The sequence below is a fragment of the Octopus sinensis genome, linkage group LG10 (assembly GCF_006345805.1).
Source record: "Octopus sinensis linkage group LG10, ASM634580v1, whole genome shotgun sequence".
NCBI classification, from domain to species: domain Eukaryota; kingdom Metazoa; phylum Mollusca; class Cephalopoda; order Octopoda; family Octopodidae; genus Octopus; species Octopus sinensis.
The window spans coordinates 6,153,038-6,172,716 of record NC_043006.1 but is presented as its reverse complement, the minus strand read 5'-3'; the positions used below and the strand labels follow the sequence as shown (position 1 = coordinate 6,172,716).

Sequence of the window (19,679 nt, the reverse complement as noted above, 5' to 3'; positions counted from 1 at the left end):
CGGTGCTCCAGCATGGCCGCAGTCAAATGACTGAAACAAGTAAAAGAGTAACTAAGCTATTCAGGTCCGTAATGTATTATATTTATCTATACTCAGAAAAATTCCTCAAAATTAGTCCGAAGAATCTTGTTTCGGACTGCGTCGATAAGAAAAATGTAGAAGTATGTGTCGTGAGAATTACTTAATGCTTTCAGCAGTCTTTCGTAACAGCTGTCCTACGTAAGTTGGATTTCCTCGCGCGGGGTGGAGGCAACATTCAAAGAATTGTAGATTAAATATTTTCTCAAGGAAAACCTTTTTCACCAATATTCTGAAGTGCCAGAGTTAAAAAAAAAAAAAAGTTTAAAATCCTGGCTAAACGGAGAAAATTCAACTTGTGGGGACAGCTATTCCGAAAGTTTGCCCTTTCTTCGAGCAAAGAGTTTTGCCAAAAATATCAGAAATCATTTTCTATAATTTGAAGAAAATGAAGATGTTTTCGACCATTCTTTAAATAATTTTTTAAAATTTTAGTTAAGGGGAACATTTCCTTGGTTCATAATCTCAAGAAAAATAAAAATGAATGGTTTTTGAAGAATTATTTCTCAAGTATTCTAAGAAAGGTCGGAAGAATAAAATCTTTGAGAATGAATGACGGAGAATTCTTCAAAAGGAAAAGAACTAATTTGAGGTGAATACAACTTCCGGTTAATGAAGTAATAATTAGATAATAATATATTTTCTAAACAAATATTTCATGTAATAATTACTTAATTTTACCCACGATATTAATCAAAACCTGTATGAAATCACTAGGAAATAAATTATTTTTATATATATAAAGAAGCATTTAAATAATATTTTTTTTTTTTCTGGGTAGCAATTCAGCAGAAAAGTATTACGAATGAGGAAACAAACAAACAAAAAAAGAAATCAGAAATGTCAATATTCCATTATTATTCATAAGTCGATCCTCACTTGACGGGTAATTTCTCAAGAATCAGGGCATTACTCACACCCAATTGAGAGCTCAGTTTCTTAATTAGTACATCGCAAGTTGGCTGTTTTGCTATGAGGGCGCACTTGGAGCAAATAAAAGACTAATTAACACCATGTCGAAATTGGGAGAGAAAAATCTCTTTGCTTTTGCCTTGCACACACTTCATTCACAGAACTGACTCTCAAACTTTCACTAAAACCTCTTTTATTCCCATTAATTATGTTACCAAAATACCAGGCTGAAATACTCTTTTTATTATCAGAAAGTTGTTAGATATCTCTGTGGTTTTTATTGGGATGCTTGGATGAAGGGAACCAGTTTTCTTTTGATATTTTCTCCTCCCAAAACCATTTCCTATGGCCAAACTCAGTTGTGATCAACACTCGCAATAAAACCAACCTTATTATTTTATATTGTTATCCTTGAAATCAAAGGTAAGTGATCGAATTACCTGTTTTTAATGAGCAATGTCTGTGTAACAACAATAATCTAGACATAATGTTCCATTCTTTCTACTAAAATTATTGAGATTCTTGATTTTCATTTAATCAGTGGACGATTAATTACGCTTTGTTTAATAGATTTATTATTATTATGATTAATTTTTAAGTTGAATTCACCTGGAATTTGGTAGGGAAGTCTTTTTACCTGTTGTTTACTTGTATTACTGTTTACTAATAAGTCTTTTGTTTACTCCTTTGTTTTTTGTTATTAAAATTCTGGACAGAAATAAGAACATCTCATTTGTACCAGCTGCTGACACTATTTACTCATACTATTTAACCTTGTTTTGTTTTTCATACAAACTCTTCTGAAAGCCAGAGTTCTTTTAATTCTCATCATTCATGGCATAAACAGGAAAGAAAGCAAAACATTTCAATCCACAACACCTACATCATCATCATCATCATCACCATCATAATCTTCTCTAAAGCATCATTTCGTTTATTTTCTGTCCACTAGTACTACTACTACATGTTGATTTGTTTTCGATTTATACCAAAAGACTGGGTTGTGTTGGAATTACGTTGGAAGGCGTAGAATAGAAATAAATTTTAGATTAGTTTTAGATTATATAAGGACACCTTTTGTATGTATTTCGTCGACCTTAATCTAGAAGTACTCTAACTTTTATATTTCTGTGACCCCCAGTAATTTAGCATTTGGTAAAATTTGGCCCACTCCCCCAAAAATATCAAAGGTTAATATCCGGAATACGATCTCATTACCTGATGTCCTTCCTATATTATATTGAAACTGATTTACGTAGCTGTGCAATACGAAGAAATACAAATGAAAGGGGAAAATTTAAAGTAAATGAAAATAAACGAATACTAAATATATTTAGTCTCGATGTACGAAGATGTTGTGCTTCAGATTCGATTCACTAGAAGAAAAAAAAGTCATCTGATAATGGAAAAAGAAAAAGCATTAACAGGTAGATTGGAGAATGTTATGCCAAATTGAAAATTAACAAACAAAGCTTTTGATATTCGCATTTAAACGAAGGCATATTATATAATATTGACATTATCAAATTGCCAGGCATTCATTATTGCCCAATTAATTTAGGTGTTCTGTGTTTGATGGAAGGGCAGACATAGCAAAAGAGTTCTGAAGAAAGCATTATCATAACAAAGTCCAAGATATTATTATAGTGTGGGTTCATAACATTGGGAAAAGCTGGGTGCGTGGTGAGACGAAACTGACAAGTTGAGGGCCATTATAGTAGTGTACGTTTTTAATTGCTAGGTTCAAGAAAGAAGGCAACCACTTAAGAAGACTGCATAAGATCGTGGGAAGAAGTGTTTGGTTGGAAGTGGATAGCTGCTGTTTGTGGTGCAGTTAATGTTGAAGATTAGCGTATTGTAATAGTTTTAAAATTAGAAAGCTATGTTTTTTTTTCCTCTTTCATTCCTTAATGATTGAAGTGTCAGCCTCTACTTTTAAGTACAAAACTGAAATCTCTAACGAAATTCAAATCAAATGTTCCTTCGTCTTCACAGATTGTGTCTCTATATCTGAAGTGAATCACTGTTAATAAGTCCCTGTAGTATATAATATAAAAGATACACAGTCGAACACTTGTTAACATGGCCTCTTCACTAAAGTAATTATGTTTAATGATGTTGTAGTTAAGAATTGATCAGCTAGTATTTGCAAGAATCAGCTGAAATAATTACATAGTGAAAATAACTATGATTGAAAATTATCATCCAGTATTTTCGAAGAGTGCTCTTTGCAGTACAGGCTTTGATGACATCAACTATTATTTATAAATACTTTTAGATGCTTCTGTTTTTTTCTTCTTTCATTCTTTGCTACTAATTTATTGTTTGGATTTGAGATGAGCTTTTATCAAAGTATTCCCAAATTATTAAACTTCTCTTTTGTATGAATTAAAATTTTTTTTTGTTGTTATTTTTATTAGTCCAGTCTCCAGTTGTCTTAGGCTGGGCTCAAACTCAAATGCTTTTATTTATAATGCAGTTTTCTGCACTTTTGCCATTACTCATTAAACTCATTTCACTAATTATAACCATTTTGAAGTTAAATTGTTATCCTGATTTCCCCCTTGCAGTTGTCTGTCTGTGATACCAAACTTTATTTACTTGAAATGAACTCAACTCCCAGCTTCATGACTTGAAATTTCTCATACACGTCTTTAACAAGAATTAAATTAAGTGCATATAAAGATGAAATAAACATCGGAGATACTTTGTCCTATGCAAAAACTGCAGGAGCTATTCAGAGGTTTTGCAAGCTCTTCTAAATCCATTGCAATGCTCGAAACCCTTCCATATTGTCAGCAAATATCACAGGGTCACACGTGTTTCACTCCTTTGCCTGTATGCTTCATCTGAGTGTGACAGTGTGAACTGAACTAGTCTTCACCTGTGGAAGGCTTCCGTTTGTGGTCTTTTATCAACCATAACCACCCTGAGCTGCTGTGCCTGTCCCTTTGATGGCTCTCTCTCCTGTTGTCTGGGTTCCAGACCTATTCTCCACAAGAAATAGGGCATTTTCTTTGCTGGAAAGCCATGGTAGCTGACCAGTGGGGTATGAGGCTGCATGCCATCCTTTGACAAGGGCCTCTTTGACTAAGTCCCGATATTCTGTTTTTTGTTTACCTGGTGGGATATATCGAGTATGTTCTTCCCTGGCTCTGTGAGTTCAACCACAATGATTGTTTTTGTACTCCTGGAGAGTGGGGACATGTCTGGTCAGAGTGATATTAACACTATCACCTCTAAGAAGACAAATCAGCCCTTCAGGTCCACTTGCATCTCCCAGTTGGAGGTTGAATGCAAAATAGAAAATGGGTCCCTTGCCTTTGCTTTCACCTTTGAGCTTTGTTGCCTTCTTTAAGAATTGGATACCCTTTGGTGGTGGTGGTGGCTGGAGTTTATTAGTCTATACTCTTTGCAGATCGGTCCACTCACTGACTTTTGCAAGAATCCTGTCATAATTTATTTCTTTATTTCCCCTCAGGGGACTAAATATAGAGGGGACGAACAGGGACAGACAAAGGGGTTAAGTCGATTACATCGACCCCAGTGCGTAACTGGTACTTAATTTATCAACCCCGAAAGGATGAAAGGCAAAGTCGACCTCGGCAGAGTTTGAACTCAGAGCGTAACGGCAGACGAAATTCCTATTTCTTTACTATCCACAAGGGGCTAAACATAGAGGGGACAAAAAAGGACAGACAAAGGGATTAAGTCGATTACTTCGATCCCAGTGCATAACTGGTACTTTATTTATCGACCCCGAAAGAATGAAAGGCAAAGTCGGTTAAAATGTGGTTTAGGGCAGAAAGAGTGCTTGCAGGATGGGTTTTTTTCGTTTGCTCCATATTTGAAAGTTATTTGGGGTTGGCAGGAGATCAGTAATAGCACAAAGCATAGAGGACACTTTTCTCTAGTCAGTGTTTCAGAGTTCCTTCTAGGACATTGGGTGCTAGAGTGCTGGGTCCCACTGTATCCATTGACACTGGGGGGGAAAACCCTAATGTTTTCACCTAGTGATCCTTGTCTGTTGAATCATGGATCCGTTGCACTATGAGCTATGCACTATGCTCCTGGTATTGGTGTTTTTCCACCTCTTGGTGCTGTAGTTGCCAAGTCCAAGTTGTCCTTGGCTTACTACTCTGACAGTCTCCTGGTGTTTCCTGTTTGTCCCCACTTCTTTCACAGCTTCCTGGGGTTTTCATTTTCTGCTACATTTTGTTTCATAGTTTAACATCTGTTGATGGGCTCCCTGAATTAAGATAAAATTTGGACTAAGCACAAAATCTATAGTGCATTGAGATATAGTGGAATATATTAAAACTACTAGCACGAGCCCCGTGCTAGTAGGGTATTAAGAGCACCATCCGTGCGTGATCATTGCCAGAGCGGCTATCTGGCCTTCGTGCCGGTGGCACATAAAAAACACCATTCGAGCATGATCGTTACCAGCATCGCCTTACTGGCACCTGCGCCAGTGGCATGTGTAAAAGATTCAAGCGAGGTCGTTGCCAGTACTGCCTGACTGGCCCCGTGCCAGTAGCACGTAAAAAGCACCCACTACACTCTCGGAGTGGTTGGCGTTAGGAAGAGCATCCAGCTGTAGAAACTCTGCCAGATCAAGATTGAAGCCTGGTGCAGCCGTCTGGTTCGCCAGCCCTCAGTCATACGTCCAACCCATGCTAGCATGGAAAGCGGACGTTAAATGATGATGATGATGATGATAATATTAAAAGTTTTCTGGCTGTGCAATTGATGAGAGGTAAAGGTGAGTGAGTGATGAGTAATTGGGATATAGGTACTGGGAACAAAAGCAAGAAAGATAAAGGTATAAGCAAAAGGGGGCATGATTGATGACAGTGGTATGGATAATAGATAGATATGTAATAGAGATGTGTGATACAAGGGACATGAGAAAGAGTCTTGAGTGATATGGCTATCACTGAAGGGGTCGATGATGTACACGGACAGTAGGCAGACATGCATGCAATACATATGTGCTCACCAGTACAGGCATAAATCTAGCAATACATACCAGTGTTATCATCATCATCATCATCGTTTAACGTCCGCTTTCCGTGCTAGCATGGGTTGGACGGTTCGACCGGGGTCTGGGAAGCCAGGAGGCTGCACCAGGCCTAGTCTGATCTGGCAGTGTTTCTACAGCTGGATGCCCTTCCTAACGTCAACCACTCCGTGAGTGTAGTGGGTGCTTTTTACGTGCCACCGGCACAGGGGCCAGGCGAGGCTGGCAACGGCCACGATCGGTTGGTGCTTTTTACGTGCCACCGGCACAGGGGCCAGGTGAGGTTGGCAATGGCCATGATCGGTTGGTGCTTTTTATGTGCCACCGGCACGGAGGCCAGTTGAGGCGGCGCTGGCAACAGCCACATTCGGATGGTTCTTTTACGTGCTACTGGCACTGACAAATATACCAACAATTTTAAAGATCATTTTGTCATGCCTGAGTGGGTAAGTAGATCTTTTCCCACATAGCATACCACGAGTCATTGGAGCCCCTTGTCTCCCTCATGAAGTGTAACAGCACTTCAGATCTGATTTCACCGTTTTGTCCCAAGTTTTCCTCAGTCTCTCTCTTCCACAGATTTCATTTACTTTGAGTGCATGGCAAACCTTTATACAACATTTCCTCCATGTGTACCACATACCAATGCAGGCTTCTCTCTTGCACACCACAACTGGTTCCTCTTTGATTTAGTTTTTCTCTCAGCTTATTTATGCTCTATCATTCATACACACTTATATTATATCCAGTGATGCATGCTTACCTCATTTCTTTCTAGTGTTCCCAGACCCTTTGCTTTCAAGGTTCACATCTCATTACAATGTAGCATCACACTTTACACATAAGCTTCATAGAATCTTCCTTTTATTCTGAGGGAGAGGTTCCTTTGTTGCCAGTAGAGTTAATTGCACTCTAAACTTTAGCCAACCAGCTCTTATTCTGGCTATTCTATACTTTCAGAACACCCAACTCCACCATTAATTAGTTCTCCTACATAACAACCTGTCCCCTACTTCTAGAGAATCACCTGGGTACTGGTGGGAGTCTACATTGCAAGTGCTCTTAGTACTTACTGACTCTGTGCACTGCCACATGTGAAGTTTACTTTCTCTATTAGCCTGCTTGTGATCTCACTACACCTCTTCTGCACGCACATTTTACACTGGGTGTATCTTTTCAACGTATCAAGCATGGCCATTTTCCTGATGAAAGCAGGGTCCTGTCATTACTAGATTCACATTGTGGCTCCTTGATTCCTGATTTTGTCTCCATACTTGGAATTTCTTTCCTAATTCTAGTACATATTCAGTTATATGGTTATCAACATTAAGAAGCTCTTATAGGCAGCTGGTCATAAAACTCCTCTACTATGGCTTAGAACTCTATAATCAACAGAAAGGGGATGAATTCATTGCTATACTTATCACTAGTAGGAGCACTCTGTCGGTTACGATGATGAGGGTCCCAGCTGATATGATCAACGGAACAGCTTCCTTGTGAAATTAACGTGCAAGTGACTGAGCAATCCACAGACACGTGTACCCTTAACATAATTCTCAGAGAGATTCAGCGTGACACAGAATGTGACAAGGCTGGCCCTTTTTTGAAATACAGGTACTACTTCATTTTTGCCAGCTGAGTGGACTGGAGCAACATGAAATAAAGAGTCTTGCTCAAGGACACAACACACCGCCGGGAATTGAACTCACGACCTTACGATCATGAGCCAAATGCCCCTAACCACTAAGCCATGCACCTTATCACTAACCCTTACACTATTGACTACGTTTGTACATAGCCTGTACAGAGCTTTCATAGGCATTTCACCCATTCCAGGCTTCCTCAAAGACTACCAGATCACAATAGGGTTCTTTATTAAAGGCGTTCTCTAGATCAACAAAATCCAGGAATTGGGGTTTATTCATGGCTTGATACATCTGCAATTGTTTCACTAGGAAAATGGCATCAGTAGTACTTCTCCCTGGCTCAGAACCAACCTGCATAGCATTTGTGTTACCTCTCTCTGTAATCAATTCTGCTCTAGCGTTTTCTACAATTTTCATAACTTGTACCGACAATTTAATCTATATATCATCATCATCATCATCGTTTAACGTCTGTTTTCCATGCTAGCATGGGTTGGACGGTTCAGCTGGGGTCTGGGAAGCCAGGAGGCTGCACCAGACTCCGATCTGATCTGGCAGTGTTTCTACAGCTGGATGCCCTTCCTAACGCCAACCACTCCGTGAGTGTAATGGGTGCTTTTTACGTGCCACCGGCACAGGTGCCAGTCAAGGCGGCGCTGGCATCGGCCACATTCGGATGGTGCTTTTCATGTGCCACTGGCACAGGTATCACAACTACAATTTCCATTTGATATTTATTTTGATGTTGATGTACTTGACTCAATAGGTCTCAAGCACAGCAGGTCATGTGCACCAGCACAGAAGCCAATATATATGTACATATATATATACATCATTGGACCAGCTACCATTTACCTATGTTTGTATAACACAAACTTTGCTGATTTCAGATGTATAATATATGTGTGTGCACGCACATACACGCCGAGAGAGGCTGTGCAGTTTTCCTTTTGACTTTGTGATGTTTCAGAGGCATACTTCAATGTGACAGTGAAGAAAAGGGTGAGGGCAAGCAGGCAGCCCTGTTTCACTATCCTATTAATGTTGAAGGATTCCAAGGAAGAGTCATCAAACTGAATTATGCCTTTCACATCTGTGTTGCATGACTGAACAGTCCTGAATGATTTCGGAGGTACCCAGTTTGGTCAAAGATTTTGAACAGTTTGAAGACCTTTGCAAAGCAATGAAAGTGATGTAGAGTGGTGTCTTTGCTTTCTGCACTTTTCCTGTAGTTGTTGAGAAAGGCCGATTATGTTAAGTGTAGAGTGTTTTGGCCTGAAGTTGCAATGAGACCTTGGGTATATTCTTTCAGTGATTTTTCTGCAGCCTGTGTAGAACTACATGAGTGCAGAGTTTCCCCAGTGGTGCTCTGCAAGGAGATTCCTTTGTAACTGTTGCAGTTGCTTCTATCCTCTTTATTCTTGTAGAGAGGAACAATATTGCAGCCTCTCAAGTTCTGTAGCATTGCTCCTTCTTTCCAGCACTGGCACAGTAATTTGTATAAGTTTGGCAACCTGATTTCTCTGCACACATGATGACCTCTAATTTTGGTGCCTTGCCTATGTGAAGACAATGGATAGCCTTACTCAGTTCTTCAGCAGTTGGCAGCGTATCTATTTCATCCATCACTGCCGGTGGCACGTAAAAAGCACCTACTACACTTGTACCGGTGGCACGTAAAAAGCACTCACTACACTCTCGGTGTAGTTGGCATTAGGAAGGGCATCCAGCTGTAGAAACTCTGCCAGATCAAGATTGGAGCCTGGTGCAACCATCTGGTTCGCCAGCCCTCAATCAAAATCGTCCAACCCATGGAAAGCGGACGTTAAACGATGATGATGATGACTGCCAGTCATCCTACAGTACCTTGCACACTGCTCAAAATATTTTCCATGGAGTTCAGATTAATGCTCTATTGATCTTCCCATCTGCTTGCCTTTGTCTTTGATGGTCTCACCTGTTACATGTTTTCAGTGGTACTGTCTTGTTTATGGTTATGCTGAACCCCTCATACATTCCATAAATATCACCTGTGTCAGATGATGATTGTATACCTTTGCAAAGTTGTAGCCTTGCACTGCATCTGGCTGTTTTCTGGGCCTTGCATTTTGCTGTTCTTAGCGCTTGCCAGGTTGCTTGGGCTGGATACTTTACCTCAATAACAGCGGGGATAGCCTACTTGAACTTGCTTCAAATTGTTTCTAAGCAGAGATGTTCAATACATTACTGTGGATGGTGTCTCCGAGAGAGTTCAATCTCATCTATTTACCTCATCTGGTGGGTCTGCATGGAAGGCATCCTCCAGTAACCTTCTGAACTCTGCTGCTTTGTTTGGCTGTTGTGCCGTACTAACATCAATGGGTATAGCTGCAAAGCAGCAGAGATTTGAACTCAAGAGTTCTTCCTCTCTATTTGATGAACTATTTTCTCAGGTTGATGAGTTCTGGCAATTTGAAGCGCTAGCTTTAAGGTACCAGCACCCACCTTTAACCCTTCTCTTGTTGATACATGCACTTAGAGGCTAAGTTGTATGAAAAAAACTAGGATTGGACTTGGTTGTTAGAAGCTATTTCAGATGCTTATCACAAGAAACATTTCTTAGTAATGGAAACTTACCCTCTCCACTATCATTCCTTGACTTAACTGCCTTAGGAATGCCTATCTATACATAGATACTTACATTACACATAAATACATACATATACACACACACATATATATACACATATATACACACACGTATATATATATATATATATAGGGAGAGTTTACGAAAGAAACAAAAGACGAAGATAGGTGGTGTACAAAACAAACAGATGTATTAGTATAACGCTCAGGAATAGAAAAAGTCTTTTACATTTCGAGCCTACGCTCTTCAACAGAAAGGGACATAAAAAAAAAACAAGGAGAGAAAAAAATGTGTGTAGTGGCTAACGATCTATATAGTGGTTAACAATCTCTCTCTATATATATATACATATATATATATATGCTGGACTGACTCCTGTGCAGGTGGCACGTAAAAACACCATTTTCGAGTGTGGCTGTTGCCAGTACCACCAGTACCGCCAGACTGGCCCTCGTGCCAGTGGCACTTTAAAAGCACCTACTACACTCTTGGAGTGGTTGGCGTTAGGAAGGGCATCCATCTGTAGAAACTCTGCTAGATCAAGATTGGAGCCTGGTGCAGCCATCTGGTTCGCCAGTCTTCAGTCAAATCGTCCAACCCATGCTAGCATGGAAAGCGGACATTAAACTATGATGATGATATATATATATATATATATATATATATATATATATCAGTTAAGACACATGGCCTGGTGGTTAGTCTGTTGCACTCAGGACTGCCAGGTCATGGGTTCGATTCTCAACCTGGGCAGTGCATTGTATTCTTTAGCAAAGCACTTCATTTCACATTGCTCCAGTCCCCCTGCCTTTTGATCAGGGTGGGGGGATGTTGGCCTGCTTGCCTAGCCAGCAGGGTGGCGTGATTTGAAGGCTAAAACACTGCATAGCACATTGTGGCCAGCAATGTGCAACAGCATTTGATAATCTGGTGGGTCACGTGATCATGTGATACACACACACAAGAAATTCCAGGTATAGAAACAAAACCTGGAATCAATGGGCCTTAAAGTTAGTTAACCTAGCAAAGACCAAAGTTGTTGTTAGTAAGAAAGAAGACAAAATTCTTTTTTCCGTCAGGTAAATGGCCCTGCTCAATATGTAAGAAAGGAGTTGGAAGAAATTCCTTTCACTGCACCCAGTGTAAACTATGGACGCATAAGAAATGCAGTGCTTTTTACATGCCACCAGTACAGGTGGCATGTCTTTGTACCATGTACCATGTCTTAACTTGAGTCAACAGGTCTTTGCAAGTGCAGTTTATTGCCCAATGATTGAAGGGTACTCTTCTCAAGCACAGTATATCTCCGAAGGTCTCGGTCACCTCCGTGAGGCCCATTGTTCCAAGGTTGTGTTTCACCACCTCATCCCAGGTCTTCCTGGGTCTACCTCTTCCACAGGTTCCCTCTACTGCTAGGGTGTGATATTTTTTCACACAGCTGTCCTTATCCATATGCAACACATGACCATACCAGCACAATTGTTTCTCTTGCACACCACATCTGATGCTTCTTATGTCCATCTTTTCTCTCAGGGTGCTTACACTCTGTCGTGTACACATCCATCAGAGCATACTGGCTTCATTCCTTGCAAGCTTACGCATGTCCTCAGCAGTCACAGCCCATGTTTTACTGCCATGTAGCATGGCTGTTCGCACACATGCATCATACAGTTTTACTACCTTTTACTCTGAGTGAGAGGCCCTTTGTCACCAGCAGAGGTAGGAGCTCTCTGAACTTTGCCCAGGCTATTCTTATACCACAACAAACCAAACTACATCTCTACATCTCATCTCTTCCTTGCATTTCCACTTCATGCACCATGCTTACCTCCCACTCCCCAATTTTGTCCTCTTGGCCCTTTCTCACTGCGTCATATCATTGCTATCAGCAAGCCCTCGACCTGTTTGTTCCATCTACATGCCCTGTCTTACTGTATCATTGCTATCCACTAGCCCCCAACCTGTGTGTTCCACCCACATATAACAAAACTTTTCACACACCCTACCCCAACAAACCAATCTACATCTCTTTATTTCTTCTCTTCCTCACATTTCCTCCTTCTTACACTCTGCTTACCTTTCACTCCCCAATCCTTTCCTCATGGCTCTGTTTCTTTGTATCATTGTTATCTGGTAGCCCACCCCATTCTGTATATACCCAGGTTTTCACCACTTACTTCCCCACTCCTCTACACTCTCTAATCCTGCTTCTTTCGCAATATCCTGCCACTTATATTATGACCTTTGAACCTCAAGGGTATGCCCTGGCACTTACCACCATTTATATCACTCTCTTCCTTTACTCAACCATCCCATTTATATTCTGATCTCTGTCCTTCTGAGTTTGCCCGGCACTTTACCACCAATGCTATCCTGCTGTCTCCCACTCTCTTTCTCTCGCATTTCTCTCGGGTTGGGTAACCGTGTATCTTCTTTGCGGCAGCACACCTGTTTCTGTCTTCATTCTTGATCTCCCTCTTTCTGGCCAGGTAACCTTGTACCTCCTCTACTGCAAGACACCTGTTTCTGTCTCTCTGTCTCACTATAATCATTCACCATTTGACACAAGATCACCTCCTCCAATACCCTCTCCCCTCTCAAAATTCCTTGTCTTGCAAGTTACTTGGTGACCGTGTCAGTGCAGGTGCCACTTAAAATGCATCCAGTCCACACTGCAAAGTGGTTGGCATTCGGAAGGGCATCCAGCTGTAAAAACCTTGCCAAAACTGATCTTGCCTGTGCTTGTACCATGTAAAAAGTACTAAGTCCACTTTGCCGAGTGGTTGGTGTTAGGAAGGGCATCCAGCTGTAAAAATCCTGCCAAAACAGTCACAGAAGTCTGGTGCAGGCTTCTGCCAGGTCAGCTCCTGTCAAACCATCCCACCCATGCCAGCATGGAAGGCGGATGTTTGATGATGATGATACACACATGCACACACACGTACACGTGTGTATATATTTGTTAATTAAGCCCTAAGGTAGCATGTTTCTGGATAAATAGGCATAGGAGTGGCTGTGTGGTAAGTAGCTTGCTTACCAACCACATGGTTCCGGGTCCAGTCCCATTGCATGGCACCTTGGGCAAGTGTCTTCTACTATAGCCTTGGGCCAACCAAAGCCTTGTGAGTGGATTTGGTAGACGGAAACTGAAAGAAGCCCATTGTATATATGTATATGTATATATATATATATATATATATATATATATGTAGGTGTGTGTGCATATGTTTGTGTGTCTGTGTTTGTCCCCCCCCCCACCACCAACATCGCTTGACAACTGATGCTAGTGTGTTTACGTCCCTGTAACTTATTGGTTCGGCAAAAGAGACTGATAGAATAAGTACTAGGCTTACAAAGAATAAGTCCTGGGGTCGATTTGCTTGACTAAAGGCGGTGCTCCAGCATGGCCACAGTCAAATGACTGAAACAAGTAAAAGAGTAAAGAGTAAATAAATGTGCAGCATTGGTTGAAGGAGCTTAACCAGGTTCACCTCATTCCCAACTCCTCAAGAATTTTGAGTGTTAGTGTCGTTTCAGTGTTCATCTAGTGTTGTTTCAGTGTTCATCTAGTGTTGTTTGTTACTGTCTTGCCTTACTGCATCGTGTCTTTCAATAATTTATTTCAACTGTCTGTTGATCTAGTTCATATTGAAGTAAATAGTTGTTATTGGAGCACTGTGTAAGTTTTGACATTGAAAGCATCCGTTATACATTTTACATTAACAGATGTATATACGAAGAATGCAGTTATAGTCATTTGCATAGTCTGTTACCCGTACATGTTTGATACATATTTTATAAACCTGGTATTTTGATAATCTTCACTACTATGCCAGAGTGATCTTGTCATTGCTATTTTTAACTCTGTTTTGTACCTCACAGACCATTCCCTGTATCATGTTTATTACAGACAATTGTTAACCTCTAGGACATTAGGGTGTGCTCTGTATGATTAACAATTGTTTTGTTAATTTACTGTGCTGTAATTTAAGTCCTCTGTTGGAAACTCTTGAAGTTCCCAACAAAGAACAGCTTTAAGTTACTCTTCTCAAGAGATCCTGAAAGTTATAGAAATCACCCATCATTCATTCTCTCCACAATATTCGGGACTCAGATTGTACGTACTTGTGCTGCAGTTAGTCATTTCAAGTACCTAAGCTATCTACAGCTGATACGGTTTAACATTAGCAAGGTGGTTAATACCTGCTTAAGATTAGTTTATTTAGAGTTATCTAATATGTAGCTACCTGCCTGTATCACTATCTTAACTGCCCCCCCCCCCACCTTTCTTCTCTTTGCCATTTCATCCTTTCCTTTTTATTTCACTCAATGTTTTTGCATTGTTTTTTTTCTGTTTATTATTCTGCTTATTTTTCATCTTCTCTTTGTCTTTTTCTTTCCATTCTCTTTACTCACACTCTATTCATCTTGTTCTTCATACATGACTGTTGAAAAACAGAACTCTGCCCATTTGTTATAAAGTGTCCTATTATGAATCATTTCTGTGCAGTTGGTGAATGATTTGTCTATAAGTTCTAAACTTAGTTGAACTATTTGATTATACTATTTAGTTAACCCTTTCATTACCAACCTGGCTGAAACCGGCTCTGGATCTTTAATATACATGTCTTGTTTTCATAAGTTTTGAATTGAAATCTTCCACCAAATCTTATTCGCAATTTATGTTCCTAACACTAGCTTAATAATAATTTAAGTTATTTTACTAAATTCTTTGTTATATTTAAAATAATTGAAAGAAACACTGAGCATCTCAAAATAAATATGGTAACGAAAAGGTTAAGGTACTTTACTTTCCTTGGTCTGTGTGACTGAGTAATGTATAATTATTGTCATTTTAGCTGTCTGAACTTTTTCTGACCTTCCCTATACTCAGTTATACAGACAGGGACAAAATTTTTATCAAACAAATCTCAAAAAGGGATTGTGACAATAAGTAAAAGCTGATTGACTCAATATGTTTTGTCATTGATACCATACCATATTTCTGGAATAAGATAAACAACATAAACTGGCCCAGTACATCAGAGTGACTCAAAAACATGTCAGGCAATGACTCAGCTCTCTACTATTAGCAATAGTGATACTTTATACATGAAAAAAAAATCTTCCATTAATTTATAGACTCAGCTCAGCTATTCCTGTTTCCTATAGCACCAATGAAAAGCATCGTATCAGTAGTTCTGGTGTCCAAAACATGTCAATAACAATATTCTAATAATTTCACTTGAAGTTGTGGGGGTCTGTCAGTCAAACCTTTTAGCTATCACTAAAGCTACTAGCAATTAATGCAGTTTTTACTATTTATAAACAAGGCATGTGTAAAATATTCACATTACCCAAGAATTGGTGGATTAAGTCAGTGTCAGTTTCTTCAATTGTATGAAACAAAACCAATTGCTTTGAGTTTATTTCTATCCTGGAATCCCTGAGCCATTGCAGTCACCAGGGGAGGGGATTGGAAGGGGATGAAATCTGTGGTAAGAAGGTGGAAGTGTGTGTGTTGGGAGGTGTAGATTAAAAAGTATGTGTACATTAAGAAGTGTGTGTGTTGGGAGAAGTGTACATTAAAAAAACTGAACTGATAGCAGTTGTTAACTGGTTTCTGTTAATTCTAATATGACTTTATAAAAGCATCCTGTGTATTTATTTAATCAAGCCTACTTTATTAGCTTTATTTTCTGTTTTTCATCAGATATATCTTTTATCTGCTTTTATACAGTAACTAGCAGAGGTACCCCACATTGCTTGGTATAACTCTCAATGGAGCAGTCGTTCAAATGAACCAAAAGACTTCTGTCAAACATGACTATAGAAGTAACAATTTACAGGTGTTGGCCCTAAAGAGAGCCTTTGAACATTCACTATGCAATATCTCTGTGGCAGTGCTGCCATCAAAGATGAATCCGATGGTAGCAATTTAATCTTTCTGGACCTGAAAAGAGCCTTGAATCATTCATTCTTAAAAGTCTCAACTGTGGGGCTGTCAGCAAAGACAAATCCAGTGATAACAATTTATAGTTGGTGGCCCTGAAGAGGACCTTTTAAGGTTCACTTTGAATTATCTCAGTGGTAGTGCTGCCAGCAAAGATGAATCCAATGGTAACAATTAAAACTTGGTGGCCCTGAAGAGGGCCTTGCATTGTTCACTCGTTAAAGTCCTAATGGCTTAGCTGTCAGCAAAGACGACTCCGATTAGAGGTGGTGGTCCTTAAGAAGTCCTTCACACCACTTTGGTGTGTTGTATTTGCTTTGCTTGTTATTTGAGATTGTAACCTAGAAAAGCATGTAAAAGTCAATGGCCACAAAAATGGCCTTGGCAAGATTACGTGGGAATGTCAAAAAATGTGTAAATAAGATGTAGGGAAAAGTAGATAAAGTTAAAACCACAGAACATCGATAGCAAATTTTGAGTTTTGTATCATTTAAAGAACAATGTTGGTTTTGATTCATGGATATTATTATTGACTGTCGCCAAATGTAGTTTGTACTAAGAAATGAATACATCAACATCATCGTTTAACATCCGCTTTCCATGCTAGCATGGGTTGGACGATTTTGACTGAGGGCTGGCAAACCAGACGGCCGCACCAGGCTCCAATCTTGATCTGGCAGAGTTTCTACAGATGGATGCCCTTCTTAACACCAAACACTCCGAGAGTGTAGTGGGTGCTTTTTATGTGTCACCGGCACGGGGCCAGTCAGGCAATACTGGCAATGACCTCGCTCGAATCTTTTTACACATGCCACCGGCACAGGTGCTAGTAAGGCGACGCTGGTAACGACCACGCTCGAATGGTGCCCTTTTACAGAACTATTTTTTTCTTTTTCTCCTCTTCTTAATTATAATAAATAAAATCTTTTCTGTTTGAGGCATGCCAATCATTTTACTAACATTAAAATTGTTTTTTAATTCTTTAATTTATAGATCTCTGTATTGTTAGCAAGAATCTCACAATTACCCTTTTGTTTTTTGTATAATGTTTTTTAGAATCCACAGTGATGACCACTTATGAAACTGGCTATCAGGCTTTGGGATCCTTTCCTGAAGATGATAACGATGATGAATCATCGCCAGCAATCCAGATCTTACCTGAAGGAGGTGGCAGTAAGTTGCTTATTTCTTCTTTTTTATCTAAGAAAGTCTATTTAGAAAGACGTTTCAAAACACTGTTGCTATGCAACTGAGACACTGAAAAACCTAGAATTTTAAAGCAGTTAGTGTCTTAGTAAGGCTTAATTAAAACATGAAGACTATCTAATAAAATATTTTACAAGAATTTTCAATATAGTTTTAAAATGTTACCTTTTCTTCCTGTGATTTTTAACTGTTTAGCCTATTTAATTTCTATTCATCAATTTTGGAAGACTTTTGGAAATGTGCTGTGCTTGAGAAGACTCAGCAAGCCAAATGAGACCTTAACCTTGTGGCCTATGCCAAGTGCGTAACCAGCCCACTTATGCGTACCTTTCCTTCTTTGGACACTGAACTCTGCTTGCAAAGACCTGTTGAGGCAAGCGAAATTGAAATCAAATTCGGTGGCTGGCATCCGTGCTAGTGGGGTGCAAAGAGCACCATACAAGTGTGATCGTTGACAGAGCCGCTAACTGGCTTCCGTGCCAGTGGCACGTAAAAGGCACCATTCGAGTGTGATCGTTACCAGTGTTGCCTTACTGGCACTTGTGCCCCGTGCTAGTGGGGTGCTAAGAGCACTATTTGAGTGTGACCATTGTCAGAGTGGCTAACTGGCTTCCGTGCCAGTGGCACATAAAAGGCACCATTTGAGCGTGATCGTTACCAGCGTCGCCTTACTGGTACTTGTGCTGGTGACACGTGAAAAAACATTCAAACGAGGTCGTTGCCAGTACTACCTGACTGGCCCCCGTGCCGGTGGCACGTAAAAGCACCCACTACACTCTCGGAGTGGTTGGCGTTAGGAAGGGCATCCAGCTGTAGAAACTCTGCCAGATCAAGATTGAAGCCTGGTGCAGCCATCTGGTTCGCCAGCCCTCAGTCATTCGTCCAACCCATGCTAGCATTGGAAAGTGGACGTTAAACGATGATGATGATGATTAGTCTTGAAAGTACATCACATTAATCTAGTAATCATAGTTGTCGCTATACCATAAATTTTTAATAAAAACTCTTTTAATGAAGCCATGAATAAAAGCAAAATTACATATTTTTATCCATCACACTGAGTATTTTTCTTATCTAGCCAAATATATTTATAGTTCTTTTTTAAATTGCTTCGATTATGACATTGACTGTTTACGTACTTCTTTCACAAACCTTAACACATACTTACACGTGTTGACATGTCTTTTGCAATACCTTCATACCTTTAAAAATACTGAAAGGGATATAGATAAAGAAGGGAAGAAGTTCAAAAATTGTTATCTATTATAAATTTCTAATTATTTTCAACATATTTTTTTTTCAGACTCATGGAACCATATCCAAAATTTGGATGACTTCTTCACAAGAATTTATAACTATCATCAAAAAAATGGTTATAAATGTATGGTATTGGATAGCTTTTTACAGCTTCTGTAAGAACACTTTATGTTTCATTTTATTTTTCATATTTTAATTATATACACTGTTAAAATTTTATTGTTAAAATTTATTTGTAAAATTTTCTGCTGGTATAGCAGTATAAAACATATATTTTCAATATTTGTGTGGTGGGGAAAGTATAAAAAACAACTAGCTGCTGCAAAATTGGTAGTTTGTATTTCTTCACTCCAGTATTCATCCTTTGACCGTTTTCCAAGTGCACTGCAAGCTGTTGAATGGCGGGGTGTCGTTGGTGAAGCGGAAAGCCAATGATGCGCCAGAAAGCCTTGTTACTACTTATGTACTGTCCCACCTGATAGAGTTCACAAAAAAACAAAAGACGAAGACAGGTGGTGTACAAAACAAACAGATGTATTAGTATAACGCTCAGGAATTGAAAAAGTCTTTTATGTTTCGAGCCTACGCTCTTCTTCAGAAAAGGACACAGAAAAATCCACTGACATCGACAAGATAATCTCAGCAGAGCTTCCTGATCCAGCTTTAGACAAAGTACAATACAAAATAGTTAAGGCAAACATGGTCCATGTGGGCGTGGATTCAACATAAACTCACCATGCTTGAAAGACAGTATATGTTCAAAAAGGTTTCCAAGGAGGTTCCTACAAGAAATTCAAACAAGTGCTGATGGCTATCCATCATACAGATGGAGAGAACCAGAAGATGGCAGTTTCACAGCAACTATCAGACAGCACGAGGTTGATAATAGATGGATTGTTCCCTACTGCCCACTCCTGTCAAAGACTTTCAATGCCCACATCAATGTTGAGTTTTGCAACTCTGTTAAGTCTATAA

The 19,679-nt window shown here is 39.6% G+C and overlaps 1 protein-coding gene across 1 annotated transcript in view; it reads left to right on the top strand.

Annotated features, from left to right (window-relative positions):
* The first annotated feature begins 869 nt into the window (after positions 1–869).
* LOC115216494 (autophagy-related protein 9A) overlaps positions 870–19,679 on the top strand; it is a 54,601-nt gene continuing 35,791 nt past the window's right edge. Inside the window, exons 1-3 of the mRNA XM_029785916.2 lie at positions 870–1,413; positions 17,298–17,414; positions 18,751–18,859. Of these exons, the coding sequence (XP_029641776.1) occupies positions 17,309–17,414; positions 18,751–18,859 (215 nt within the window). The 5' untranslated portion in view covers positions 870–1,413; positions 17,298–17,308. The remainder of the gene's footprint in view (positions 1,414–17,297; positions 17,415–18,750; positions 18,860–19,679) is intronic.